This window comes from Cyprinus carpio, chromosome B1, assembly GCF_018340385.1.
Source record: "Cyprinus carpio isolate SPL01 chromosome B1, ASM1834038v1, whole genome shotgun sequence".
Classification (NCBI taxonomy): Eukaryota; Metazoa; Chordata; class Actinopteri; order Cypriniformes; family Cyprinidae; genus Cyprinus; species Cyprinus carpio.
The window spans coordinates 8,491,236-8,517,136 of NC_056597.1; the positions used below are offsets into that span (position 1 = coordinate 8,491,236).

The 25,901-nt window shown below is 36.7% G+C and overlaps 1 protein-coding gene across 3 annotated transcripts in view; it reads left to right on the plus strand.

Moving 5' to 3' along the window:
- The window catches only part of epha6 (eph receptor A6), a 97,987-nt gene that overhangs the window by 14,114 nt on the left and 57,972 nt on the right, over positions 1–25,901 (plus strand). For all 3 annotated transcript variants that reach the window (XM_042716465.1, XM_042716466.1, XM_042716467.1), the window contains exon 3: positions 12,789–13,458. In XM_042716465.1, coding sequence (XP_042572399.1) covers positions 12,789–13,458 — 670 coding nt within the window. The remainder of the gene's footprint in view (positions 1–12,788; positions 13,459–25,901) is intronic.

Below are 25,901 nucleotides of genomic sequence, written 5' to 3' on the forward strand. Positions count from 1 at the left end.
AGTCATAACTTGTTTACATATCAGATTTATTTAATCATTAATTGTATTAAATCTGACCAGCCATTACAGGATAATTCTTCCCCATAAAGTTTTTAAAATGCTGTGTTCATCGGTTGGAAAATACATGAGAACCTTTTCATGTCAGTTTTTGTCTTTATAAATCCTGATTTGTTCCCCATTTTCAACAAAGGATGTAATCTATTCAATTTAGAATCAAATTCGTCATTGTTTTATAAAAGAGGTATTTTATTATTCTCAGCATTTTACAGTTCTCTAACAAAATAATGTGTGTAAGATTTGCAAGTTTGTGTGGATCACGCTTCCACTAGTCTCCAGCTGGGCTGCACTCCCCTGATTCCAGTCCATACAACACGTTAACACAATGGTACTAATCTGATAATCTAACACCAGCATGTGCTCTCTGATATCTGGGGTTGATTCGGTGGTTATTGATTGAGTTCAGAAAGTGTTACTTCAAATTCGCTGAGAAAACCAGAGCTCCCACTGATTTCGAACACCTTTTTCTTCATCATTGCAACTGACACTAAACACCAGGCTCGATTTTAGCTCGCACCCACATCCTGACAAAATCTCTTATAACACAAGCGAGTTCTCCTTCTGTCTTACTCAGCCTTTGCTATTTGAAGCTGCAGCATTTTGCACTTGCAGACGTGATCTAAAAGTGACTGATGTGCTATATACAAATCTGTTTTCATGATGTGATTCACTGATATTATTTTTAGCAGAGAATGTAAGTACACGACTGTGTAGGATAGGGCAGCAGAGTTGAATCTATTCCAGTATATATTCTTTGAGACAACATGTTATCAAACAGGTGTGTCAGCAGTTCAAATCTTTGGATGGTTGTTAACTTGATGCAGAAATCAGATTAATACAATAATTGGGTTTGAGTAAGCAGACTGAGGAGAGCAGTGTGAATGGACCTTATCACTGACATATAACATCAGTAACCTGCAGCTCTGATGGTCAAATGGGTGTGTGAAATATATGCTTGCAGTTTACGGGTTTTGCAAGTAAAAACTATTGTATTCTTTCCCATAAGTTCCTGCATGACACATCACATAGGATTATATTTTATATAAATTATTTTCTATCTTCTCATTTTTATAATCAGGAATGAACATTAGGGTGTTTTGTGTTATTTTTTTTATATTATTTAGTTAATGTTTATTACATATATCACCATACCAAGAGTGATGTTGCCATAAATTTTACTTATAAGGAAATATATCATTTTCACATATGTACATTATAATTTATAAAATCTCCATAGAAAAATATGTGTATTAACATGTTAATAACATCTGTATGATGGCGTTTAGATTATATTGTAGCAACCATATATGTCAAGAATGTACACACACACACACACACACACACACACACACACACACACACACACACACACACACACACACACACACACACACACACACACACACATATATATATATATACCTGTATATATATATATATATATATATATGTGACCCTGGACCCCAAAACCAATCTTAAGTCACTGGGGTATATTTGTAGCAATAGCCAAAAATACATTATAGCAATAGCCAAAAATCATCAGGATATAGAGTAAAGATCATGTTCCATGAAGATATTTAGTAAATTTCCTACCGTACAACTTTGGACAACTTTAAAGGCGATTTTCTCAATATTTAGATTTTTTTTTTTGCACCCTCAGATTCCAGATTTTCAAATAGCTGTATCTAGAACAAATATTGTCCTATCCTAACAAACCATACATCAATGGAAAGGTTATTTATTCAGCTTTCAGTTTATGTATAAATCAGTTTTGAAAAATTGACACTTAAGACTGGTTTTGTGGTCCAGGGTCATATTTGAAGAGTTCAGATGTAAAAGCCTCTAAGTACCATTTGAAATTTTCTTCTAAAATGAGTATTTTTTATCAGGCTCCTATATGTAGGTTCAGTAATTTCACTTTAATGGCAATGAATAGGTTCTTTTCATTGCCATTCAAGTGAAATAAATGAACACAGACACAGGAGCCTGAGAAAAATGATAATTTTAGAAGAAAATTTAAAATGGAACTTAGAGGTTTTTGCATGTATATATATATATATATATACATACATTTAATGGAAATACTATACGGTTACAAGCTGTGAAATATACAAGCATAAATATGTCATTCCTGTAAAACTTGAAACATTATCACCATATTTTTTTTGTGAATTTCTAACAACCACAGCAGCCTTTTTTACTGTGACTATTTTGTAAATTTATATTTTTTATGGTTTACTGATAATATTCATTGTCCTGAAAATCGTGGCCTGGGAAGTCGTGGCCTAATGGTTATAGAGTCGGACCTGTAATCCAAAGGTTGCGCATTCGAGTCTCAGGCCGGCAGGGATTGTAGGTGGTGGGAGTGAATGTACAGCACTCTCTCCCACCTTCAGTACCACGACTTAGACACCCTTGAGCAAGGCACCGTACCCCCAACTGCTCCCCGGGTGCTGCAGCATAAATGGCTGCCCACTGCTCTGGGTGTGTGTTCACGGTGTGTGTGTGTGTTCACTGCTGTTTGTGTGCACTTTGGATGGGTTAAACGCAGAGCACAAATTCTGAGTATGGGTCACAATACTTGGCCACGTCATGTCACTTTCACGTCACTTTCACTTTCAAATACAACAACGTAACACTCACTTGTGTGATACGCAACGCATAAAAACGCAGTATAAATCATTATAATCATTAATTATGTCCCCACTGGATGCAACAAATGCCTCGTTTGTAATGGGTTTTATTGGTTTTTCGTGCTGGGAGATGGCATCACAGTATGTTAAGGGGCCTAACATTTTCGTCACACGCTTGAGGTATTCAGCCAATCACAACGCACTGGATAGCTGGCCAATCAGAGCACACCTTGCTTTTCAGAATGATGAGCTTTGTAAAAATTTACGAGTTTCAGAAAGGCAGGGCATAGAGGAGTAACAATAATGTACATTATGTGGAAAATAACCTTTTTTAACCTTTTACCACATAAGCACATTGCATTACACCAAATACACAAAATAATGTTCTTTTTAGCAATATCATATGACCCCTTTAATAAACAGCACATTAGGAAATTATTGAGGCAAAAGTTGTAGTTAATGGCCTATTAATAGCAAAAATTGGACCTTAAAATAAAATGTGACTGCTTTCTCTTTTCTATCACCATCCCTACATCTCTTTTTTTCTTCCTCTTTCTCTCTGAACTCTGAAGCTTTGCCCTATATCTGTTTTCATGGTTGTGAGAACTTTGTTTTCATAACTTGTCCGATTGGAGGTTAGCATGAGAACCTGGTCTGAGTGCAATACATCAACATCAGCCTCTGCTTTACAGGCAGTGACAAATTGCTGTTGCTTCTCATTTACATGCCCGGTCGGCCTTGACACATGTTGTATCTTCCGTTTGCACTCAAGAATAGCAGCAAAGCTTTCCAGGTAATACAATAGATTGAACACTGAACAATCTGTTTGATTTGTTCTGAATACAAGTGACCAGAATGCACAAACAACCAAACAGTTGCATGATTTCTGCAAGCGGCATTTCAGAGCAAAAATCTGTCTGTCAATGGAGTTTCAATTAAAAGTTCACCAAAAAATTTACTGAAGATGTACTTACCCTCAGGCCAGCCAAGATGTAGATTAGTTTGTTTGTTCTTTCTGAGAAATTTAGCGTTAATCACTTGCTCATCATTAGATCCTCTGCAGTGAATGGGTGCCGTCAGCATGAGCGTCCAAAGAGCTAATAAAAGCATCACGGTAATTCACAAGTAATCCGGACAATTCCAGCCCATAAATTAACATCTTGTGAAGTAAAAGGCTTTGTGTTGGTAAAAAACCAAATCCATCCATATATTTTTAACTTCAAACGAGTCCTCTATCCATAGTATTGCTTTCTCTTGTTATCTTGTCTGTATTAGGAGAGAAATACGCACAGATCAAGCACCGTTTACAGGCAAAACAGTTTTAAGTATGTCAGTCAATTTTGATGTGAGAGGACAACAGGGGATGGATTTTATAATTTGAGGAAGCATTATTATGGATTATGGACTTATTGTGATGTTTTTATCAGCTGTTTGGACTCTCATTCTGACCCATTCACTGCAGAGGATCCACTGGTGCAAATGATGTACTGTTAAAACTTCAATAAAGAAACAAACTCTTGGATTGCCCAAGGGTGAGTAAATTCCAGCAAATTTCCATTTTCGGGTGAACTTTTTCTTTAACCTGGCGCTAAATGACTATTTAATTCAAGACAGTATACCTTCTTTCTATGTAAATTAGGCTTGCTTTTTCACAAAACTCAGTGAGATGAGGAATTGCACCATGCAAATTGCATTCAGCAAAGTTTTGGGTGTGTTTGCGCCGTTAACGCATTTGCATAATTTCTGTAGCGAATCGGTGCTGAAACAATGCAGTCAGTATGTGCGAATACCACAGAATTATTAGAGAATTCCGCTCATTATGTTGTGTATCGGTGAAGGAAACTATGGCTGTGGCCATTCCAGTTGTCAATAGGGAGGGGAACCTTGATAACAGACAGAACGAAATGTCAAATGTGTCCCTTTGCTGTTTCCTTGGGATGACTCTTGTACAGGAGTCATGATGACAAAAGAATGTAGAGATGTCGAAGGATTTCGGGTGAAAGTAGGTCACTGTTAGTGTTGTTCTGGACTGTCCAGAGTGACCCTGATGTCCCGTTGGCCTCTCCTGCTCTTGTTCCCTTTTTCTTTTACTGGTGCATGATGGAAGGGAAACCTTTTTTTTGTTGTTGTTTAAATGACACAGCCCATAAAGGCAGTCTTTCATCACTGTCTACCTTTTGTGTTGCTGCTGTTAGATGTTAGATTTCAGCAGTATCTCTTTCCATCTTTATCCACTGTCCCTCTTACTTTCTTTGGCGAGGGTAGATGACATTTTCTTGTCTCCGTCTCACTCACTTTCTCTCTATCACTCGCTCTCTCTTTCCTTTCCTTCTTGTTTCTCTTGAAACATGGTTTTGAATTGCTTTTCCCTTTCTTCATGTGGAAATAAATTCATATCAGAATATAGATTGTATCTGAGTCTAGGTTGTAAAACAGTCTGGGATAATGAAAGCGAAATAAGACAAAGGATAGATTAGTCAGGAGACGACCTAAAGGCATATTGATGTATGTCTGACTTTACCCAGAGCAAAATTAGACATTTTTCATGTCCTTTTTCGTAATCCAGACTGCATGTTCAAAATGAGATTTTAACACCTTGAGATATCTTGCACAAGAATTATTATTACTGAAACTAATCATTGTTGGCGAGTTTCTAAAATTACAGTACACCATGGGATGTCGACCTTTCTGATATTATTTTTCAGTTCCTTTTATGAGTATGCTTAATTTCCCATGGCCTGTTTGTTTGTTTTTCATTCCATAATTATTTTGCTCTCTTTGATCAAGTAAACCGCTGTAAATTTGCCATGAGTTTTGGTATTGGTTACACTTTAAAATGATTTTCAATAATAAATAATGAGCAATATATAGACTATATACAATGATTAATAGCTCACGTAGATTCAAATATACATGATAATATGTTAAAATACATAAACGCACAAATAGATCATTTTTATTTTTTCTAACTGTTTAACTGTGTATTTAAATTTACATCTTTGCATAGATTTGTTGTAATCAAATTACATGATATGCAGATTGTAAATTATTTATTTTATTATTTATTTATTTATTTATTTATTTAAATTAATTAATTAATTAATTCAGAAATATTATTGTGGTAGAATTTGAATAGGCATTACAAAAAGTGGCTTTGTATCCCAATAAATTGTCAATTTCTGAAAGTATATCAATTGATTGTTAAATTTTTATCAAATCATTTTTAAGTAATTAATCAGTAGCTCTAAATTAACACATTAAACTGGCTGCCCAAGTGAGTTGTTATAATTATGGTTGTTACATGTGTATATTTTTTTTTCCTGTTTTATTTACTCTTATTTGTAACCTGAACATATAACATAAATATGTATTTTCTAATATATACTCAAACCCCATTCTAAAACATCGGATAGTGTAAAGCACTATACAATTAAACAGGAATTGAAGAATTGAATGGATTTATATTGAATTTGATTTAATTAAAGGAAAAAATGACATACATTTTGCACTGAAAAACAAACAAGAAAGAAAGCAAGTAAATAAATGCAGTGTTTGAGGCACAGGCATTGCACAAGGCTGAAGAGATACATGATGCAGAAATGAATGTTTGTCATTCATTTGGTGTTTTTATTGATGCCGTTTGAAGTGGAAGTCAATTAATCAATTATTGAGTCAAAGGTAGCACCGGTATCTCTGTCACAAAGCACTTCCATTACCCAAGGTTAACGTGTACTTAATAATTAAAAGATAATTAAACTCACACTCAAGCTTAATTGTATTTCCATTTGCCCAGGGCTCATTTGCAATTGATACTCCCCTGATAGAAGACCTTTATTTGGGTTGTGTAAATTCTATTATGGAGTCTCGAAGTGTGTGCTTTCAAGGCAAGACGTGCAGAAAAATCAAAGCTTCAAAGATCAATCCTAAGCTGGATCTGACGAACAGAAATCAATGATGATAATAGATGCTTTTAAGCTATTGAGCGTACATATTGGCATGCTAGTCAGTTAGGCGGCGCTTGCTGAAAAGGTTCATTTACAGCCAGAGAGGCCAAATACAGTCAGAAAAAAAGCTGGATTTCAAATAGTGGACCACCACTGACAGATTCCAAGTCAGTGTTGTTTATAAGCGTATTGCTTTTCATATGCATTACTGTGTACTGGCATTATCTAAAATAACCTATGTCCTGATGTGTGCGTGCAGCTCTTGCCAGTGACTACACCAGCGATATGCCTTTTTCACAGCCAGTTTCCAAGTGGAGAAATGATGACAGATATCAAAGGAGAGTGAGGCATCTTAGACGTCTGCTGATATAAACCATTTTTAAACCATTTTAAAAGCAATGAATCCCCCCTTATCCCCGAGATGCATTTCCTCCTTGTTGTCTCTATCATACCGATCTGTGCCGTTTTTGAATCCTTCTCTGTGGACCCCTGCCAACTTAATGTGATGTGTAGCCAGCGATTTTAGCTTCATCCATCTCAGCCACTTTTATCAGTGCGTGTAGCATCTTAAGCCACGTGCTGATATCTCATCCCCGCCGCAGTCTTCCTAGATGTGTCTGGTCACTTTCTAGTAGGAGATTGAAAGCACGCCGCTGCCTCCCCATTTCTTCTAAATGCCTCGTTTTACCACCAACAAAAAAGCTGATATGAAACAAAGGGCTGGAAGGCAGTGACAGGGTGAGAGGAGATTATAGGATCGGGATATGTATCAAACTATCCGAAGTCGGTGTGCTGTTCTGAGGTCAATTGATTTCTTTCATGACTTTATGAATGACATTTAATGGCCTGTCTGGAGATAATGAAAAAAACTTGCTAAACATTATCATCAGCATCATTTTTTTTTTTTTTTTGGAAAATGATTGCTCATACTCCACAGGCACCAGGGTATTTTATAAACCTACGACTGCATATAACAATAAACTGTAACACTTTATTTTAAGGGCCAATTCTCACTATGAACTAGTTGCTTATTAGCATGCATATTACTAGCATGATTTTCATATTACTAGCATGTGTAGTTAATAGTAAGAAGTGGTGCCCATACTAAAGTGTGATGTAATAAACTAATATTCTTAAATACATTTATAGCCATGCATTAATTAAGCATTTACACGTTCATTCAAGTTTAAATATCACATACAGTACATAGATAGATAGATAGATAGATAGATAGATAGATAGATAGATAGATAGATAGATAGATAGATAGATAGATAGATAGTGTAACGTTTGAGCCGATGAGACGTGAGACGTGCGGATCCATATGCAAGCTTTTATTGGTCAGAGACGTGGTCATAACAGGCATGGGTCAAACAATGGCAAACAGGTATATAGAGGGCAAGACACAAGAATAATCCTAGGGCAAGCGTGGGTCTTCGGTGAGCGAACAATATCCAAAAAGGGTAATCCAAAGGGTAAATCCAAAAATACGAAAGCAAGAATCAGAACCAGGTAAACAATCCAAAACAAAACACGAAGGCAAGACAAGGCAGGAAACGAGACAACATGGGCTAAACAATGTTCGGCAGTGAATGGTGGAGTTATATACTGACAGGATAATGAGGTAACGAGGAGGGAGGAGCTAATCAATTACTATAGAAACTAACAAGATGGGCAAAGGAACAAGGAAACACAGAAACAATGGAGAACAAAATAAGAGTCCACAAAACCAAAGACAGGGGAACATAGACTGGGATCCTGACAGATAGATCGATACAGTAGATAGATGTTAGTAGATAGCCTTGTTATAATCTGCATAATATAATATCATAATTTACTGAAAAAATAAGGGCAAACAGGGTCCACAAATAATTACAAACAGGGTCCTAAATTAACACTCCACAAGTGTCAAATGTGAGTAGAATTTGGCTGTGGTTACTAAATAAAACAGTTACATAGTTACAGTTACATATATCTGACAGCTGCAGTTCCTGGCTCATTTCACATGCTGCATGATGTTGCTAATATCTGGGGGAAAAACAACTTAAAGGGGAATAAATATATTAATATTGCAAATAAAAGTTGCAAAACATCATTCAGTGGCTAAGACATATTTAAATGTCCTGTATGTAAGATTTTGACTCTACTAAAGCAAAAAAATGCCAAAATATGTATGCAGATATTTAAGAAACATGTTAAGTAAACATACTTGTTTATCTTAAAAACAATGCTACAGTCAGTTATTCTCCTTTAAAAATGTGTGCTCCGGGCCGGAATGTCGGTCTTTGTTTTGGTTTGTGAAACCTGCCCACTACCAGTTTACCCAATTGTATTTCGGCACCACGGGTTGCCATTTGGCGGAAAACATAGCATATTTAATTTCATTCATCGTCAAGTGCGCTCTTTCCTGTTTGTGTCGTCAATCTGGCAACTTGTGTGTGTCAAGTCTGAGAAGGAGGGGGCGGGTGAAAAAAAAACCCTCTCCAATATTTTGAATTTGGACTGCAGTACCTAGTTCAACCACTCGGTGTCGATCCTACATACAGCACCTTTAAGGGTGATACATTTTCTCAATTCCTTCATCATCAGCAGATGTGGCAAAGAAATGAATATAAAATGGGAATTTTAATAGTTAGTAAGATAGTTGTTAGGTTTAGGTATTGGTTAGGATTAGGGATGTAGAATAAGGTAATGTAGAATAAGGCATTAATATGTGCTTAATTAGTACTAATAAATGACTAATATTCTAGTTATATGCATGCTAATAAGCAACTAGTTAAGAGACCCTAAAATAAAGTTTTGTTTTAAAAAAGAAAACATCTGTCTAGCATGTGTCTAGTTAGATTCAACCCTTGTGACAACTTCCATGTGTGACCAAATCTCCCCTCCACTTTATTGTAAGGTCCAATTCTAGCTATTAACAAACCCATTAACTATGACTTTTGCCTCAATGAACTCCTAATTTGCTGTTTATTAATAGATAGTAAGGTACAATAGTTGTAAAGTTTAGGTATTGGGTAGAATTAGGAATGAAGTATATGTCCTTTATAACTAATGAACTGCCAATATGTAAATAATAATAATAATAATAATAATAATAATCATATAAGCAATGAGTCAATAGTGAGAATTGGCACCTATAGTAAAGTGTTTGTTTGTTTATTTATTTACTTACATTCATTCAGATATGTTTACATTTCTTGTCTCCGTGTGTTTATAGTTGTTCTGCAGGTCTCATGACCTGGGTCTTGTCACAAGCATTTTATGTCCAGTTTAAGCTGCAAATTACATACAACATGACCTGACTTGACCCTTTTAGAAATGGAACTCTTCTCTTTCAGTCAAACTTTTTGGTTGCAAACAGCGGTCTGTTGTGAGGAGCTATCGGCACACATCAGGGCTATGATACAGCAAGTTTCTGATTGAGAGGCTATTAGGGAAGGCTTAGCTTATCACTGCAATAATGAAAGTGAATAAGTGGAGGCTTTAGTGCTAATGAAGTGCGTCCTTCCTAATTAATTATCAAAGGGAGATAGATTAGGGAGATAAGAAATAAAAGAAAAAGAAGAGGAAACAGATGATTGTAGGAAGAGATTTATGCTGAAGACACAGAAAGAGGAGGAGAAATAGTGAGGAAAGCAGTAAAGTGCCAAAAATGTGGGAGTACAATAGAACAGAGTGAGAAAAAGAGACTGAATGGGTGGGAAATAAGAATCCCAGAACACAGTGAGAGTCTGAGAAAAAGAAAGTGAGAACATGTGGAAAAGACAGTGAGAGCATGATGACAAGATATTGGAAGTGTTTGGAAAAGCAAATGTGTGCAATACAACGTGTCTGGAAAGAGAAAAAGGATGTGTAAAAGAGAGAAAAAATGTAGAAAGTTGCTCAAAGCAGAGCAGCAGTACAATGGCCAGAGGTCCTGTCATTACTGTTTGATTCAGCTGTAGCTCGTGGCTTTAGTAAATCTATTAGGCTCTTATGCCTTGCTGTGTTCACAGCTTCAGCGTAACCAAGCATATGGGTAGCACATCACGGCCTACAGATACTACCTAAAAATGATGTAAGTCTATTGAAAATGGCAGTAAGGAATCTCACGTTGCCTGGATGTGACAGTGAAATAAATGTGTGTATGCATGGTTGTTTGCGTGAAATCTGTAAAGTATACGAACATTTTTACGAACAACGATTCATCAATTATTTTCATGCTAGAATTCATTCTAAATTTCCAAAAAAATCACAGTTTCCACAAAAACATTAATCAGCACAACTCTTTTCAGCATTGATAATCCTATTGTCAAATATTTGAATCAGCATATTAGAATAATTTCTGAAAGATCATTTGACACTGAGGAGTAAAGTAATGGCTGATGAATATTTAGCTTTGCATCACAGGAATACATTCCATTTCAACATTTCTGAAATAGAAAACGGTTATTTTAAATCATAATTATATTGCGCAATATAATTGTTTTACTGTATTTTTTTTTTCTCAAATAATTAAGAGACTTATTTCTGTAAGAGATAGAAGAGACATTTTTTTTTTTTTTTGGTCATTCACTGCCAGTATTTTCAGTCAATTTCACAAAATTGTCATAGCCCCAGAATATTTTGTATGAATGCAATATTTCAAAAGAAAGATAAAAAAAAATACAATAAAATAAATAAATAAAAATCAACAATCAACTTGAAAAAAAAAATGCATAAATCAACTTGAATGTGGGTAAGTTTCATAAAAAATAATGCAACAATTTGAACAAAAAGCTGAAAAATCATATCACATCATCAAGCTGTGAAGTTTCTCTGTATAACAACAGATGTGTATGTAATGAGATATATCGAAGGCGTTTGAACTATATTTAATGATGGCACACTTGGCATTGCTCAAGGATGTTGCTGCACTTCTCTCAGAAGAGAGTGCGTTTTTAGAGATGGTCATACGTTTGCTAAAAATACTGTAAAAAAAGTTTATGAGACCCAGTGTCTTAATTCAAGTTACTGTATACTGTGGGTTAGGAATTCAAGTTCTACATGTCATTTATCATGGAGATGAATGATTTATTTTGGGAACATTAATTAGTAGTTAGAGACATGTCAAACCAAATCAGTTCAATCCAACTGATTGATAGATTCCAGTTGACAGTTTCAGAATCTACTGTATATCCGAAACTCCGCAATCCAAAAAGTGCATGTACACGTATTCCACACATGCAGTGAGAAGCTTGTGAGCTGTCAGTGGTCCTGTCAGAGATGGCACCCCAGTGTATAATTAGTGTTTTGCCTTTTTTTTTTTTTTTTTTTTTATATTCCAAATAAACCTTCTTCTTATCATGTGGCTAGGATTATTCCTCCAACGATAACAAGATCTCTCTGGAAGAGAGTACATAGAAAAGATGGGTTGTAGAGAGTTGCAGAACACTGATGTAAAGAAACAATTTTGTGTTGTAACTTTTTTTGTTGTTGTTGACTTGGTGCTTTTACTTGCTATAAATATAATAAACATGAAATTCCTAGTCAGAAATCAGACATGAACATCCTTTTTAATTTTGGAAATGGAAATGGGAAACTTTGAGATTAATTTCATACCTGAGTTTTCGAGTGGGCCATGAACTTTTAACATGAAGGAGGACAGAACTTTTTTTTTATTATTATTATTGACTTAAGTTTAAGTTAGGCCTATTTTTTCATTTACAGTTATGTATATTCAAGTGTATAAATAACAATTTAATGTATCTTATATGAATGACAAAAAATAGCTAGATAGCGTCGTAATGTTTATTTGAATGTCACTGTATGGGAATGCTACATTTTATTCAAAATCTGGTGGATATTGATTAAATATCTGCAATTCATTTTGGCTTTAATTATATTTCCCCAAGCAATAGGCAAGAATGAACTGGCTGTCCTCCATGATTCTTTAAATTAATGAATTATTCGATTTGCATTTAAACATAATCCAGTCTTTCAATTACAGTGAAAAGTTTTTCTTATGCTAATTTGATGAAGCTAAATTCTGTTTGATTTCTCTGGGCTCCAGCAGCTGCTCTGAAGAACTCAACAAGAACATTGCCCTTCCCGAGAATTCACTCCTTTCTATTCCTTTCTCCAATTATCCCACTATCTATCTTCTCATTCCTCTGTCCTTTGCTCTCCACAGTGGGACGCCATCACAGAGATGGATGAGCATAACCGTCCCATCCACACCTTCCAGGTGTGCCACGTTATGGAACCCAACCAGAACAACTGGCTTCGTACAAACTGGATTCCCCGTCAGGCTGCGCAGAAGATCTACGTGGAGCTTCGCTTCACACTGCGGGACTGCAACAGCATCCCCTGGGTCTCTGGCACCTGTAAGGAGACTTTTAACCTCCTCTACTTTGAGACAGATGAGCCGCATGGTGCCACTGCTCATTTCCATACAAATGACTACGCCAAAATCGATACCATAGCCGCTGACGAGAGCTTCACACAGACAGACCTGGGCGACCGTGTTCTGAGGCTGAATACTGAAGTGAGAGAAGTGGGCCCAATAGCTCGTAAGGGTTTCTACTTGGCCTTCCAGGACGTGGGCGCATGTATCGCCCTGGTGTCTGTGAGAGTTTATTACAAAAAGTGCCCGTCTACCCTGAGAAACCTTGCAGCCTTCCCCGACACTGTACCGCGGGTGGATTCTTCTTCACTGGTGGAGGTCAGGGGAGCGTGTGTTGAGAACGCTGAGGAACGGGACACACCTAGGCTGTACTGTGGAGCTGATGGTGATTGGCTGGTGCCGCTGGGCCGTTGTGTCTGCAGCATAGGCTACGAGGAGAGTGACGGTCTCTGTATTGGTGAGTTCTTACATTAAATCCTGCTTTGTTTTCTGTATCTGCTATAGAGTTTGGCAGCAATATGCATATACATAGATTGAGTAATTATATAATTAAGGTATTGTATTATAATAATAATAAGTGTTTTATACTCGCCAATGCTGAATTACAGTATTTGATAAAAAATATTAAAGGAAATGTTTACCCAAAATGAAAATTACAGTACCTCATGATTTACTCACCCTCAAGCCATACCAGGTGTATATGACTTTCTTCTTTCAGATGAATACAACTGGAGTTATATTAAAAAATGTCCTGGATCTTCCAAGTTTCTTACATATAAAGTTCCCGCCTCAATAAAATGCAAGTGCATATAGCAGGTTGGCATTAAAACGCTATCTTTATGGGCAGGACGTGTCGCCCTCGCATTAGGAGTTCTGCGGGGAATCAGATATGGCTGTTTAGACTTAGGTCAGTTGTCCATATATCTGATATATATCCAACTAAAATCCACATTTGGAAGTGGCCTGGATCGGATGTGAAAAAATCTGATCTTGTGTGGATTTTTGTGTTTACACGTGGGCATCAAATTCTGATCTGTGTCAGATGTGAGCAAAAAAATCTGATTTTTTTGTGCCAGTGTAAATGCAGCTAAAGAAACGTTTTTTGAAAAGATGAAGCGGTACTATATCTGATTGCAACTGCATCACAAACCGTAAGTAAATAATTTTCCAAAAATGCTTTGTCTGGAAATGACTTGTTTTATTTTGATTATGTTGTCAAAGCACTCACATGCAGTAGCGAGGTGGTGTTGATACTGTTTCCTATGCAATTACTTTAGCCAACCATAACGGTGGCCGATTACTGAGAAGCCTTAAAGGACCATTTAATTAATTAATTAATTTTTTTTTGTGCAAAAAAAAAAAAAAAAAAAAAAAAAAACATATTAGGAACATATTAAAATAATAATAATAATAATAATAATAATAATAATAATAATAAAAAATCCATGTCATGCCATTTTTTAGGATACTTTGATGAATAGTAAGTTTAAATAAACAGCAACAATCTAATGAGATGAAAAACTTCCACTAGTAAAATATTTAAAGAGTTGATTGTTAGTTAGTGTGTAACATTGCTGTTTGAGCATAAACAATATCTGCAAAGTTGTGACGCTGAAATGAAGAAATATATACATTTTAATTATGGCAGTTTAATGTCTATAGTTATAGCTCGTAGGGATTACAACAAGCTACTTCCCAGGTTGGTGACATCACAAACCCTGAAATTTACATAAGCCCCGCCTCCGGGAACATGCAACAAAGGGGGCTGGGCCATGTTGCACTACTTTAGAGAAGAGGAACAGTTGTTGCCATGCTGTCAAAACTGGGGGTGCTTGAAAAAAATCTATTCATATATGAATCGTGATTCTGTCTTCTAACAACTAATGGTTTCACAAGTTTCAAAATCAATGTTCTAAAGCAGCGGTTCTTAATCCTGTTCCTCATGTCCCCTCCTCTGCACATGCTCTGCTGTGCATCTCTCTCTCTCTCTCTCTCTCTCTCTCTCTCTCTCTCTCTCTCTCTCTCTCTCTCTCTCTCTCTTTTATTCAGATCATCTGCTCATCACAGCTCCATCAGTGAACTGTGTTTCAATTATACACTTTATGTGTATAGATAGACAGACAAATATTTTCCACATACTGTAGCTACAAGAAGTGTTAAACATGGACGTGCACGCGGCTGTCGTGGTAGCAAGCAATACTTGCTGGCAAACACTTCTTACTGTTACAAAGTAAACAATTACTTTGTATCATGCAGTCTGCTGTGTTAAAGCTTTAATCAGGGTAAAACAGTATATTGAAAGCTTACATAAGCAGTAGCATTTACAACTAACAGCGTATCTAAAAGTATGAGACAACAACAAACAAAAAACCATACTGTTCTGAAACATCCTGTAAGAGCTGTGTTTGCACAGTTTCTGCATGATCCTCTTCACTAATATTCTCTGGGTCTCATTTGGGCTCAAATTGATAAGCAATATTGACAATGTCATTGTTTACAATACAGCCCGAGCGCATGCCGCTGAGGTGAGGGGTGTGATGTTTCTGAACTTTACTAGGTGGCTTAGCGAAACACAACACACTGGGCCAGCTAACCAATCTGAGCCCATTGTGTATTTCTGAGGGAGGGGAAATCATCAGAGCTTTCATCAGAGAAGGGACAGAGCATTGTAGAATAAAGGTAAATTATGTTAAAAAAAAAATTTAACTAAGCATTAACACGTTAGACTGCACCAAACACAATCAAGCCTAGAAAAAAATCAGTCAACCACCCCTTTAATAATTTTAATGTAATTCAATATACAGTATAACACATTTTGAAAAATATCTATAAAATAAAAATCTCTTTCATGATGTATACAGTTTTTGGCCCTCTAGCTCTTGATTAGTTACAGTAAGTGTTGTTCCAAGACCCCTAATATTTAGTATACACGACTCTGTTTGAATGTGTTCTCTGTGTTCTTACCAGTGTATGTGAGCTGTGATTTTGATTTTGCTTGTGGTTTTTATTTATTTATTTAGTTTTGAAAGTTACAGTATCTGTATTTTCTCTGGCTATAGATTCGCTTGGAAACAGGCAACCTGGAGTGGAGGTAAAGCAGAGAGATTACAGAATGATTTGAGCCGGGAGGGAAAATTACTGTCACTCCATTCCACTCACATATTGTATTCCAGTCTGAACGTGGCTTGCCAGTGTGCAAAGCTTGATACTTTACTTGCTTTTTTGGAACTGTTTGTGTTGGCGGAGAACAGGCCAGCTTTTGTCTGAAATGTGAGTCACTCGATTTCCGCTCCTGTATAGTTGCAATATAAGGGAGATATTCAGTAACACAGCACTTGCTTGTGGGACATTGCTTAAATATAAAGTTAACAAGATACAAAATTAAGATTTTGGTCATACCGCCCATGTCTGCTCCGTTCGTGATTGACTGAGAAAAGCCCCATTCCTGACAGCAGGTGAAAAGAGATGAGAGAATTCTGCTGTGACCCAATGATGCAAGTAGATCTCCTGTATGGAAAGAGGACGGGACAGTCATGATAGAGACATCAGTGACTGACCCGGTTCACACTGCGGCAGCCTGTAGGGAGGTTCTCTGCACATGTGAGAGAATAGAAGATGGCAATGGGAGTCAAAGGCATCATTACATTCTCCTCATTATCATACAGTAACTGAGCATTTCAACCATTCTCCAAGAGCTTTAAAGATTCTGAGGTGTGAGAGGCACTTGATTCCACAGGATTTGTAAGATGCACCAGATGAAGTATCACTCTTACGATAGCACGCTGTCTGTGATATGATTTAGATTTAGTGAGTACATCAAAAGTAAAGCTCTGCTGTCACGAGGCCGTTCAGTGTATCTCTACTACCTGCATCCCCCGTTTCCTGCCACATCTGTGTCTTTCTTCCTTTTTGCACATTATCTAAACAGATCACTCCTCAGATTAAGGCTGCAATCGCACTGGCACCTGTCAAAGCCTTAATCAAATCCCCAGTGTCAGGGCGGCTCCTGCTGCAATGTGAATCCATAATCAGCTCTCCCCTGCCCATCAGAGACCAGTTGCTCAGCATGGTGTTTGTGTGTGTGTGTGTGTGTGTCAGGGACAGAAGCAGAGGAAGAGAGAGACAGATGAATTCCTGTATTTTCAGAGTTATGTACTGAATCTGATGAAAAACTAACTTACTTCCTGACTCTTGAATAAGTTTGTTTGTTAGTGATCCAGATGTGTCAGTTTGAGATTGGCGCTGTCACGTATATTCTTGATTTATGTGAAGTGCTAACAACAATTTTGAAAATAAGTTCCTCAAGTGTTTTTAAACAATAGGAGTTTTAAAATTCTGGACAATACAGATGGGCCGATATTTTTTTTTTTTTTTTTTACCATAAAAAAATAAAAAAAATAAATAAAAATCCATTATACCCCAAGCAGTTTTTTTTATTCAACTTGAACCTGATGCAGTTTACATTGGGAAAAATTCCACTTTTACTTGAACCTTCTGATTGTGTGGATTCCTATGAAATGACTGGATTTAAAATGCAAAATATTGCCAAGCAACAGTTAATAAAAAGCAGTAAATATTACAATTATATATTATTTACGCTACATAAACAGAGAATAAAACCCTAAAACTGTAAATTAGATCTTTTAAATGCTACAAGAATTTTAACATTGCAACATTATTATGTAGAATATAAAAATTTAGGTCACACATTATTTTAAGGTCCAATTCTTGCCATTAACAAACCATTAGCTACGACTTTTGCCTCAGTAAACTCATTTGCTGCTTATTAATAGTTAGTAAGGTAGTTGTTAAGTTTAGGTATTGGGTAAAATTAGGGATATAGAATATGGTCATGCAGAATATTTACTGATAGTACTAATAAACAGCCAGTTTGTTAATATTAGGCATGCTAATAGGTAACAACTGTAGTTAAAAGTGAGAATTGGTCCATATACTAAACTGTTACCAAAATATATTCATATATGCACACAAATATGTAAATTCATTTTGAGATGTGCTAAGGATTGCCTTTAACAATGTTATTAAATTATTAGTGTAAAAGATGTACTTTAAGTAGGAGTTTGATGATGGCTAAGGTAGTCTAAATAAAAACAGAATGAATACAAAATAAATGAAGAAAATCTCTAATATTGGCTGATAAGCAACATGGTGACAATTTATTATGCTTCCCTATTAAAACAGTTCATTTTAACCACAAGGAGCAATGTTTTTGGTAGCTCTTAAGCACTTGAAAATAATTAGCCAACTCATGGTTTTCTGCCAACTTTTGGAATCTGTTTCTTCTCCACTCCCTTGGCATTATGGGACAGCATAAGTGTTCATTGTTTGCACACTCAGAATCCCAGCAGATGCAGTATGTCATCCTTGTATTGTTACGTGACATACGTGACATACAGCCAAGTATGGTGACCCATATTCAGAATTCGTGCTCTGTATTTAATCCATCCAAAGTGCACACACACAGCAGTGAACACACACACACCATGAACACACACCCGGAGCAGTGGGCAGCCATTTATGCTGCGGTGCCTGGGGAGCAGTTGGGGGTTTGGTGCCTTGCTCAAGGGCACCTCAGTCGTGGTATTTCCAGCCCGAAACTCGAACCCAAAACCTTAGGGTTAGGAGTCAAACTCTCTAACCATTAGGCCACGACTTCCCCCAAAAAGATTCTAAAGTGTGTTTGCCAATGTATCATGAATGATTTTTACATTCTACTCATTTGACATTCGGCTGGAGAGACTGTCTGTACTGTTGGCGGACTAATGCTCTGGGGCGCCTCCCACTGCTGTGGCGCTTTAGAATCTCGCTGCCCGCTGCTAGTCTGTGTTTTACAGCTCTAGAAGAGATTGTTGCCTTAAGGGTTTAAAAAGCTTGTCACGCTCTTTTTGTGCATTGCTCTTTTTTGCAGAGCAAGTTGTTCCACTTAAAAGCACAGAGATAAGTCAATCATGTCATTGTATGTTGCTAATCTCTTAAAAATGAAGTGTGGCATTTTTTTTTATGTTAAAATACGTTATCCTATCATGGTTTAATGTGCAGAGACAACTACAAGTAAGCCATTTTATGGTGTATTCCTGAACAGTTTGAATACTGTGGTTTTGCAGCTCTTTTAAAACATTGTCCCATCTGTTTGAGCAATACAACATTTCAGCATCTCAAACTTTGGAGTTTGGCGGATGGAATGTAGGATAAAAAGGGTGATAGGAGTCTTTCAGGAACCTTTTTGTTTGGAATGGGATACTACCATATTATATACACTGTAAACTGCTTACTATGCTTATTTTAAATAAATTAAATTACATAGTTCACCTTTAACACAATTCGTTAATACAAGCTGAATATAAAATGTTCACATTTACAGAGTCGCTAACCAATTTTTTGCACCTACAGTTATCATTCATTTGAATGTGTGAAATACTTTGATCCTAACTTAAGTTATATTTGTTTTGCGCCAGTAAATCAAGAATTGCTGGTTCCTTATAAAAACTCCTTCAACACACCCTGTCATCTTTTTTTGCTATACAGATTTTTCATCTATAGAGAGCTGTCAGATTTTTCACATTAATCTCTGCTCAGGTTGTACAATTAGCCAAAATTGTGTATGCATATGTCTGGGAAATATAATAACCAGCTTTTGGATTTATATATTTTGATGTGGATGATGGATAACACAAGATGAGCTAATTCTTAAGCCTGCAAAAGGCGCTTTCTCCTCAAAGCCTGTTGTTTACTTGGGCCTTGGAAGGAGCTTTCTTCAGTCTTGATCCTAATCATGTCTGACTGCAATTGGAAAGCAAGGCAAATATTGTTTCATCTGTATTGCATTAATACAGCAATGTCCTGTATCTTTTTCCACACCTCTGATTATAAGCGAAAGGTTCCTTTGGGATATCTATGTTTTTGTTTTTTTGTTGTTGTTTGTTTCTTCGGCTAGGTCTCACCTACATGCACCAGATTTTTATCCATTATATCAACACCTGTCTGCCGTTTGCTCTCCTTCCCTGTCGTGTTCTGATTCTCCACTCTGTTGCATCAATGCTCTGTTCTGCCAGCTGTGAGGGATTGCTGGAAAGGTACATACTGAATGTGTGTGTTCTGACTTTAAGTTTACTTTGCCCCAGGACTGAAGGAGACGAGATGGAGACATTGAACCAATCCAGTAAATGCCAGATAGCTTATTTAAATTCTGCTGCAGAGTGCTGGACTCTCCAACCGTTACCATCAACTATTGTAAAAATAACTTAGTCTGAAATGTAGCTATTTTTAAACCCATCAAAATCTGGATGTATGCATTTTTCTCATCTGCCAGCCACTGTGGCAGCTGACTTTTTAAGACATTTTGAATTGACATTTGACAAGAAATACTTTTGCTCAGATACAAAGATGCACGCTTGAAGACACACATTTGATCATATCTCGTAACAAGCCATCAATGTGTCTGATTGGCTGTTTTTCAGGCTTCAGTGGCGCACTGCCGCTCAAACATGTCATGGTTTATGTAAACAAACAAATTTATGTTGAGCGACTTGTGAACACTCCAATAGCGTAATGATAGCGTAAGCAACACCTACTGAGGCGTCACTTCACCAACATGCTTACATAATCATGTATGGATTTTTCTTCAGGAAGATGATGCATCTGCCTTAGTTGCAGTATCATATCATACATTTCTCTTCATACTGGCTCACACTGAGTGGCAAATGCCCATGCATTTATGAAGTGTATGGCTTTCCTGGCCTTATTAAAGCTCCAAATTGTGAGAGTGTTGAATTACCTCAATTATTGGCTGATTTTAGCGAAATCACAGGAGCTAATGGCTTGTCATCAAGACATTCAGATATTTCAGCTGTGTCTGGATCAATTCAGATATGGGCAGGAATCCATGTAGGTCTGTATTGCAGTTTAATGGGTCTCATGGTGTCAGTTTCTCCAGTGTTACTGCTGTGCCTGGTACATATGAGATTATTTCAGTGGTGAGTCAATGGCAAAGGACTTTGTCCCCATTGGCCTGCTTACCAAAGACTCTGAGTTACATGCAGATGTTGTCAGACTCTGCTTCTCTAGAATCAAGTCTTGTCTTGGTCTTTCTCTTTGGTATGGTTGTTCATTTCAAAACAATTTCAACAGATGCATGTCTGATAGGCTGAGGAGTGGTTTACAAGAACAGTCTGGTCTGTGGCAGTTGGAAGGATGATGGTTGGAAGGCTTCTCAAGTGGCACGTTAATTGCCTATAGTTGATGGCGGTTCTCCCTAGCCTTGAATTACTTCATCAGACCTGCAGGGCTTCCATGTCGTGAAGTCTGAATTATACAGTGGATACTTTTTTGAGTTACGGACAGACATCAAGGTAGTGGAGGCTGCATCCTAGGATTCTCAACCTTATTTGACAAATTTCAGCGGAGGTGGAATGGTGTTTATCCACTGTGCTCCCTATGGTTCACTCAGTCTATACCAGCACCTGTGGGAATAGATGGTTTGGGGATGGTGGAGGTACGCTTACTTCCAGCTGTTCTGTGGAGAGTACAGAAGGACAAGTTCCAGGTTCTTAGATCTGATCTCTCTTTTTGAGAAACATACTTGAAGAATGCTGGTCACAGCAGACCTTCTCTTTCAGGTTCCGGGCTTGCAAAGACAACTCCTGTTCAGAAATTTGAAGACTTTGAGTTTGGTGTCTGAACTGGGCACTCTGATATATTCAGGCTTTCGCCTAATATAACTAATAACATTCTGAATGATAGAGACCCAAATACGAGACATCTCTGTGCTTTCAAAGTAGTGTTTATTTATGTCCTATGCAGACAATTCAGAGTAGATATTTTTATCCAAGATATTCACAAATTCGCTAGGTATGTCATCAAATGTCTGATATTCCATTTCTCAAATACATGTACGTGAATCTGTTTACATTTATAATGATCTTGTGAGTTGATCTATAATGTGTGATAGGTGCCCCATGTTAGTTTCCACCACAATTTAGAAAATCGTATCTGTCGAATTTACAACTTGTAAATTCACCAATTTCTCCAGAAATACATGAAAGTAAGTGGCCAGCAGAAGAACAGAGTGATCTTTATAGTTACCTGACAATGTTATATCTAATATTAATAAAACCCGTCATCAAATTATAATTGAATGGATTGTTATTGCTGCTTCCATAGACATCAGTGGCCATTTTACAAATTGTAAATGTATTGTTTTCCTAGTACTAGTGTATTTTATTGTCTGCAAATAAATATTGAAATAAATATTACATCCACGTCCACACTGGCAGTATGTGACGTCACCATACATTCTAAGATCCCAAATGTGGGACCGTACTCCCAGAGGCACACAAATAACAATCCCACACGTGGGACCATACTGCTCAAGTGGTTAAGAGAATTGGGGACTTGTGCCTGTTTGGATTTTGCTTCCAGTCTATTTAAGGTCATAGTGAGGTCATCTTCCCAAGGTGGGTTCTTCTTTGTTTTTTTTTGTTTTTTTTTTTTTTGCCATCTTTCTCTCCTCCTCCATTTGAAAGAGGGAAGGCATAGATTTAGTCCTGTTAGAGCTTCAGTTAAAGGATTCACATTAACTATTAAAGCCAGTGGCATCAATTTCTGACAAGTTGTTTGAATGCTTAGGTGGCCATAGCAAAGGTTTTGTTGCTGAGGAATGCTGTACAAAAGGCTTATGGGTTGCTTCGATTTCGCCTTTAAGCATGTGTGCACACTCTACAAGAAGTGTTGCTTCTGAGTTTAAACTATTTCAGACATGTCGCAAATTAAGTTAACAGTGCAATAAAGGGCATAGACAATAAATGGAAAATAAACCAGCCCCTAGAATATTTAGTTGAGTAAGAAGAAAACCTGCTTCATTTAGTTAAGGCCAATGTTGTACTGCACCATATTCCTGAAACGTGCCATTGAACAGAACATCTAAGACATAAGACTGTTTGGAAGGATTTCAATCTGTTTGTTTTCAATATGGACTTCAGAATTGTTGTGTTCCAGTTAAGTTGCAGTTGTGACTGGCCCCATTTCTGCTTCTCGGCATACAGCTAACAGCTAATTACAGTCATTTGTTAGACTCACAGCTAATTTACTTTTTTTTTCTCTTCCTCTAACTTTCTTCTTCTGCCAGTCTGTCTCTCTTTCCCTCTCCCTCCCCTTATTGTGCATTTTAAATAAACCATCTGCTAAATAAAGCCATTCCTGGTATTCAAGCACACACTTGACCCCCAGCACTCTGAATCGTTTCTGCAGAAGTTAGCCTGTCTGACACTTTGTTGCTTTTCTTCTAGTGTAGTTTTCACAGCATCAAACGTTCTGTTCTTTCCCTCTGCGTGAGGTCGCTGAGGCTAAAGACACAATGATGAATTGTGCAAAATGCGCTTAATTAAGTTTGCCATAGTCATCTGGGGCTGCTTTATTTTTATAATTGTGTTTTTGTTTTCTTTTCACTGCATCGCTCTCTTTTTCTTTCTCTCTCACTCTTTTTTTCAGACCTTAGCCAGACCTCTTACTGAATTATGGACACTACTCCACATTATACAGAGGAACAGAGGCAAAGCAGAAACTTTAAACTTTCTGTCCCTTTACTCTTTTACCCCAATTACAGAGACAATTCAGAATATTTCCCACTCCTGTCACTCAGAGAAACTTAAGAGTACCAGACCTCCTTTATTATTTCTTTTTGTCCCCCACTGCCGTTTTTTTTTTCCCTCTCTCTCTTCTTCTTTATTACTGAAACGGGAGATGTGGACACCCGCACAGCAGGAGATGCCATGAGAGTGTTTCTCTTTTTCCTTCCCCCTCCTTTCTTTTTGCTTAGTCATATCAGGCACATGAAGCTTCAAACTCTGCTCTGAATCTGAAGGTGGGGACGCTCTCTTTTCAAATATTCTTCAAAACTTTTTTCTTTGTTTAAGCAGTGCAGCCAAGGTGAAGGGGAATAAGGAAAAGCTTACTGGTTTAGTAAGCGGCAACACTCTAGAGATCTTCAGCAGACAGTATTTCAGGGTAGAGAATAAAAAAAAAAAAACATCAATATTCTAAGAATATTGCATCTACATTATTCCAATGTACAGTGAGCACACCGACCACAGAAGTCATTGTGCCAAATGCAATGTAGAAATTTTACTGTCTTGTCTTTAGCAGGATGAAGAGAGCTTTATTAAAGCTGTCGTCTACAAATGTAAAACTATAAAATATGGCAAGACATGGCATAAAACAGTAGTGACAGTTATTCCATGGAGTGTCCATCAGTGTTGGGGAGGCTTGTGCAGTTTACCAAGCTAAATTAGTTAAACTACAGTCAGGCTTGAAAACAAACAAACATAAAGAGTAATAACTTAATACAAGCGACACACTAATTACATTGAAGCTTCTTAAAACCAAGCACACCAAAAGCCTGTTGTAATGTGCCTGAAGTTGGCAGGTGCCTAGCTTCTATTTCTGTATTACTCTCTTAAAAATAAATGTTCTTTATTGGCATCAATGGTTCCACAAATAACCTTTACCATCCAGGGAACCTTTTCATTCCACAAAAGGTTCTTTACAGTGAAAGGTTCTTTAGATTATTAAAATGTTCTTCACACTAAGAAAAAGTAGTTCTGTTTACTGAAAGGTTCTTTGGAGAACCTAAACTGTTTTTTTTTAATTATTTACTCATATGATTGATTGATTGATTGATTGATTGATTGATTGATTGATTGATTTGTCTACATAACTTCAGTGAGATCAAAATGTTTCTGGTCTGGTTGTCTACTAGTTTAAATCATCTTTTTTTTCAAACATTTGTTTATTAAGTTGTAGGAAAATAAATAAATATAGAATGAGTAAATTTCAATCGATTTCACCATTGTATTAAAGTCTGGTATTGAGCTTGATTGGTTCGTGCCAATCAGAGTGACTGCATTTAACTTGAAACAATAAAAGCTAATTACAAACAATAACCTTACTGTATATCATTTACAAGGTTCATAAGGAGTTGAAAAGCAATGAACAGCAGCACTGAATCAAATATTCCAACAAAAAAGAACAATGCTGCGTATGATCCATACAAATGAATTTATTCACTTATTCAAGCTGATATTTTTTTTTGCATGGAGCGGATCACCATAGACAAACTACCATTTTAAAATCACATGACCTGCTCAATGCTAATTGGTTTATCCTGGTAGCTTCAATGGGTACATTTTTGTATTAGCCTGTTTCTACAATGGCATCAATAATGAAAACCTTTTTTATGTGTTAAACATGACTCCTGTTTTGGACCGCATAACAATTTCTGCCATTTTTCATGGAGTCATGAACATTTCCACCAGAATTTGTAGAATGAATCTGACTATATAATAAGAGAGAGGACCACTGAGATGAATTGTGAATTTGATTAATTCCTTCAGTTTGCATATGAGAGCGATTTTTGTAGAGATTGTCAGAGGACAAATGCCTAAAGTATATATTTTAGTGCATTATTACTGATATGTAGTGCAGAATAACTAAATATGCAATAAGCATAAGAGTAAGTACACCATACTGGTGCCCACTTTACAATTGATTTTGTTACTGGTTTTGTTCAGTTTTGAATTTAAGGACCTTAATGAAATAACTGTGCTTTTCCCCTTTCAGATATCTCCCTTGTGAATATAAGAAATGATCAGTGCACATATATGGAGCACACAAATTAAGATAAATGGAAGCTCAAATGTGCTTGCTTGGCATGCATGAACCAATAAGGTTGTTTTTTGTGCATCAGCATATTTGATGTGCTTTATATATGATGCATTGATCAATATTTAAATGTAAATAAAAGCCTAAATAAAATCTGTTCATCATATACTGTAAAGCGATTTTCAGAGGACTTGTAATAAACAGCTCAATTCACATGGATTACTA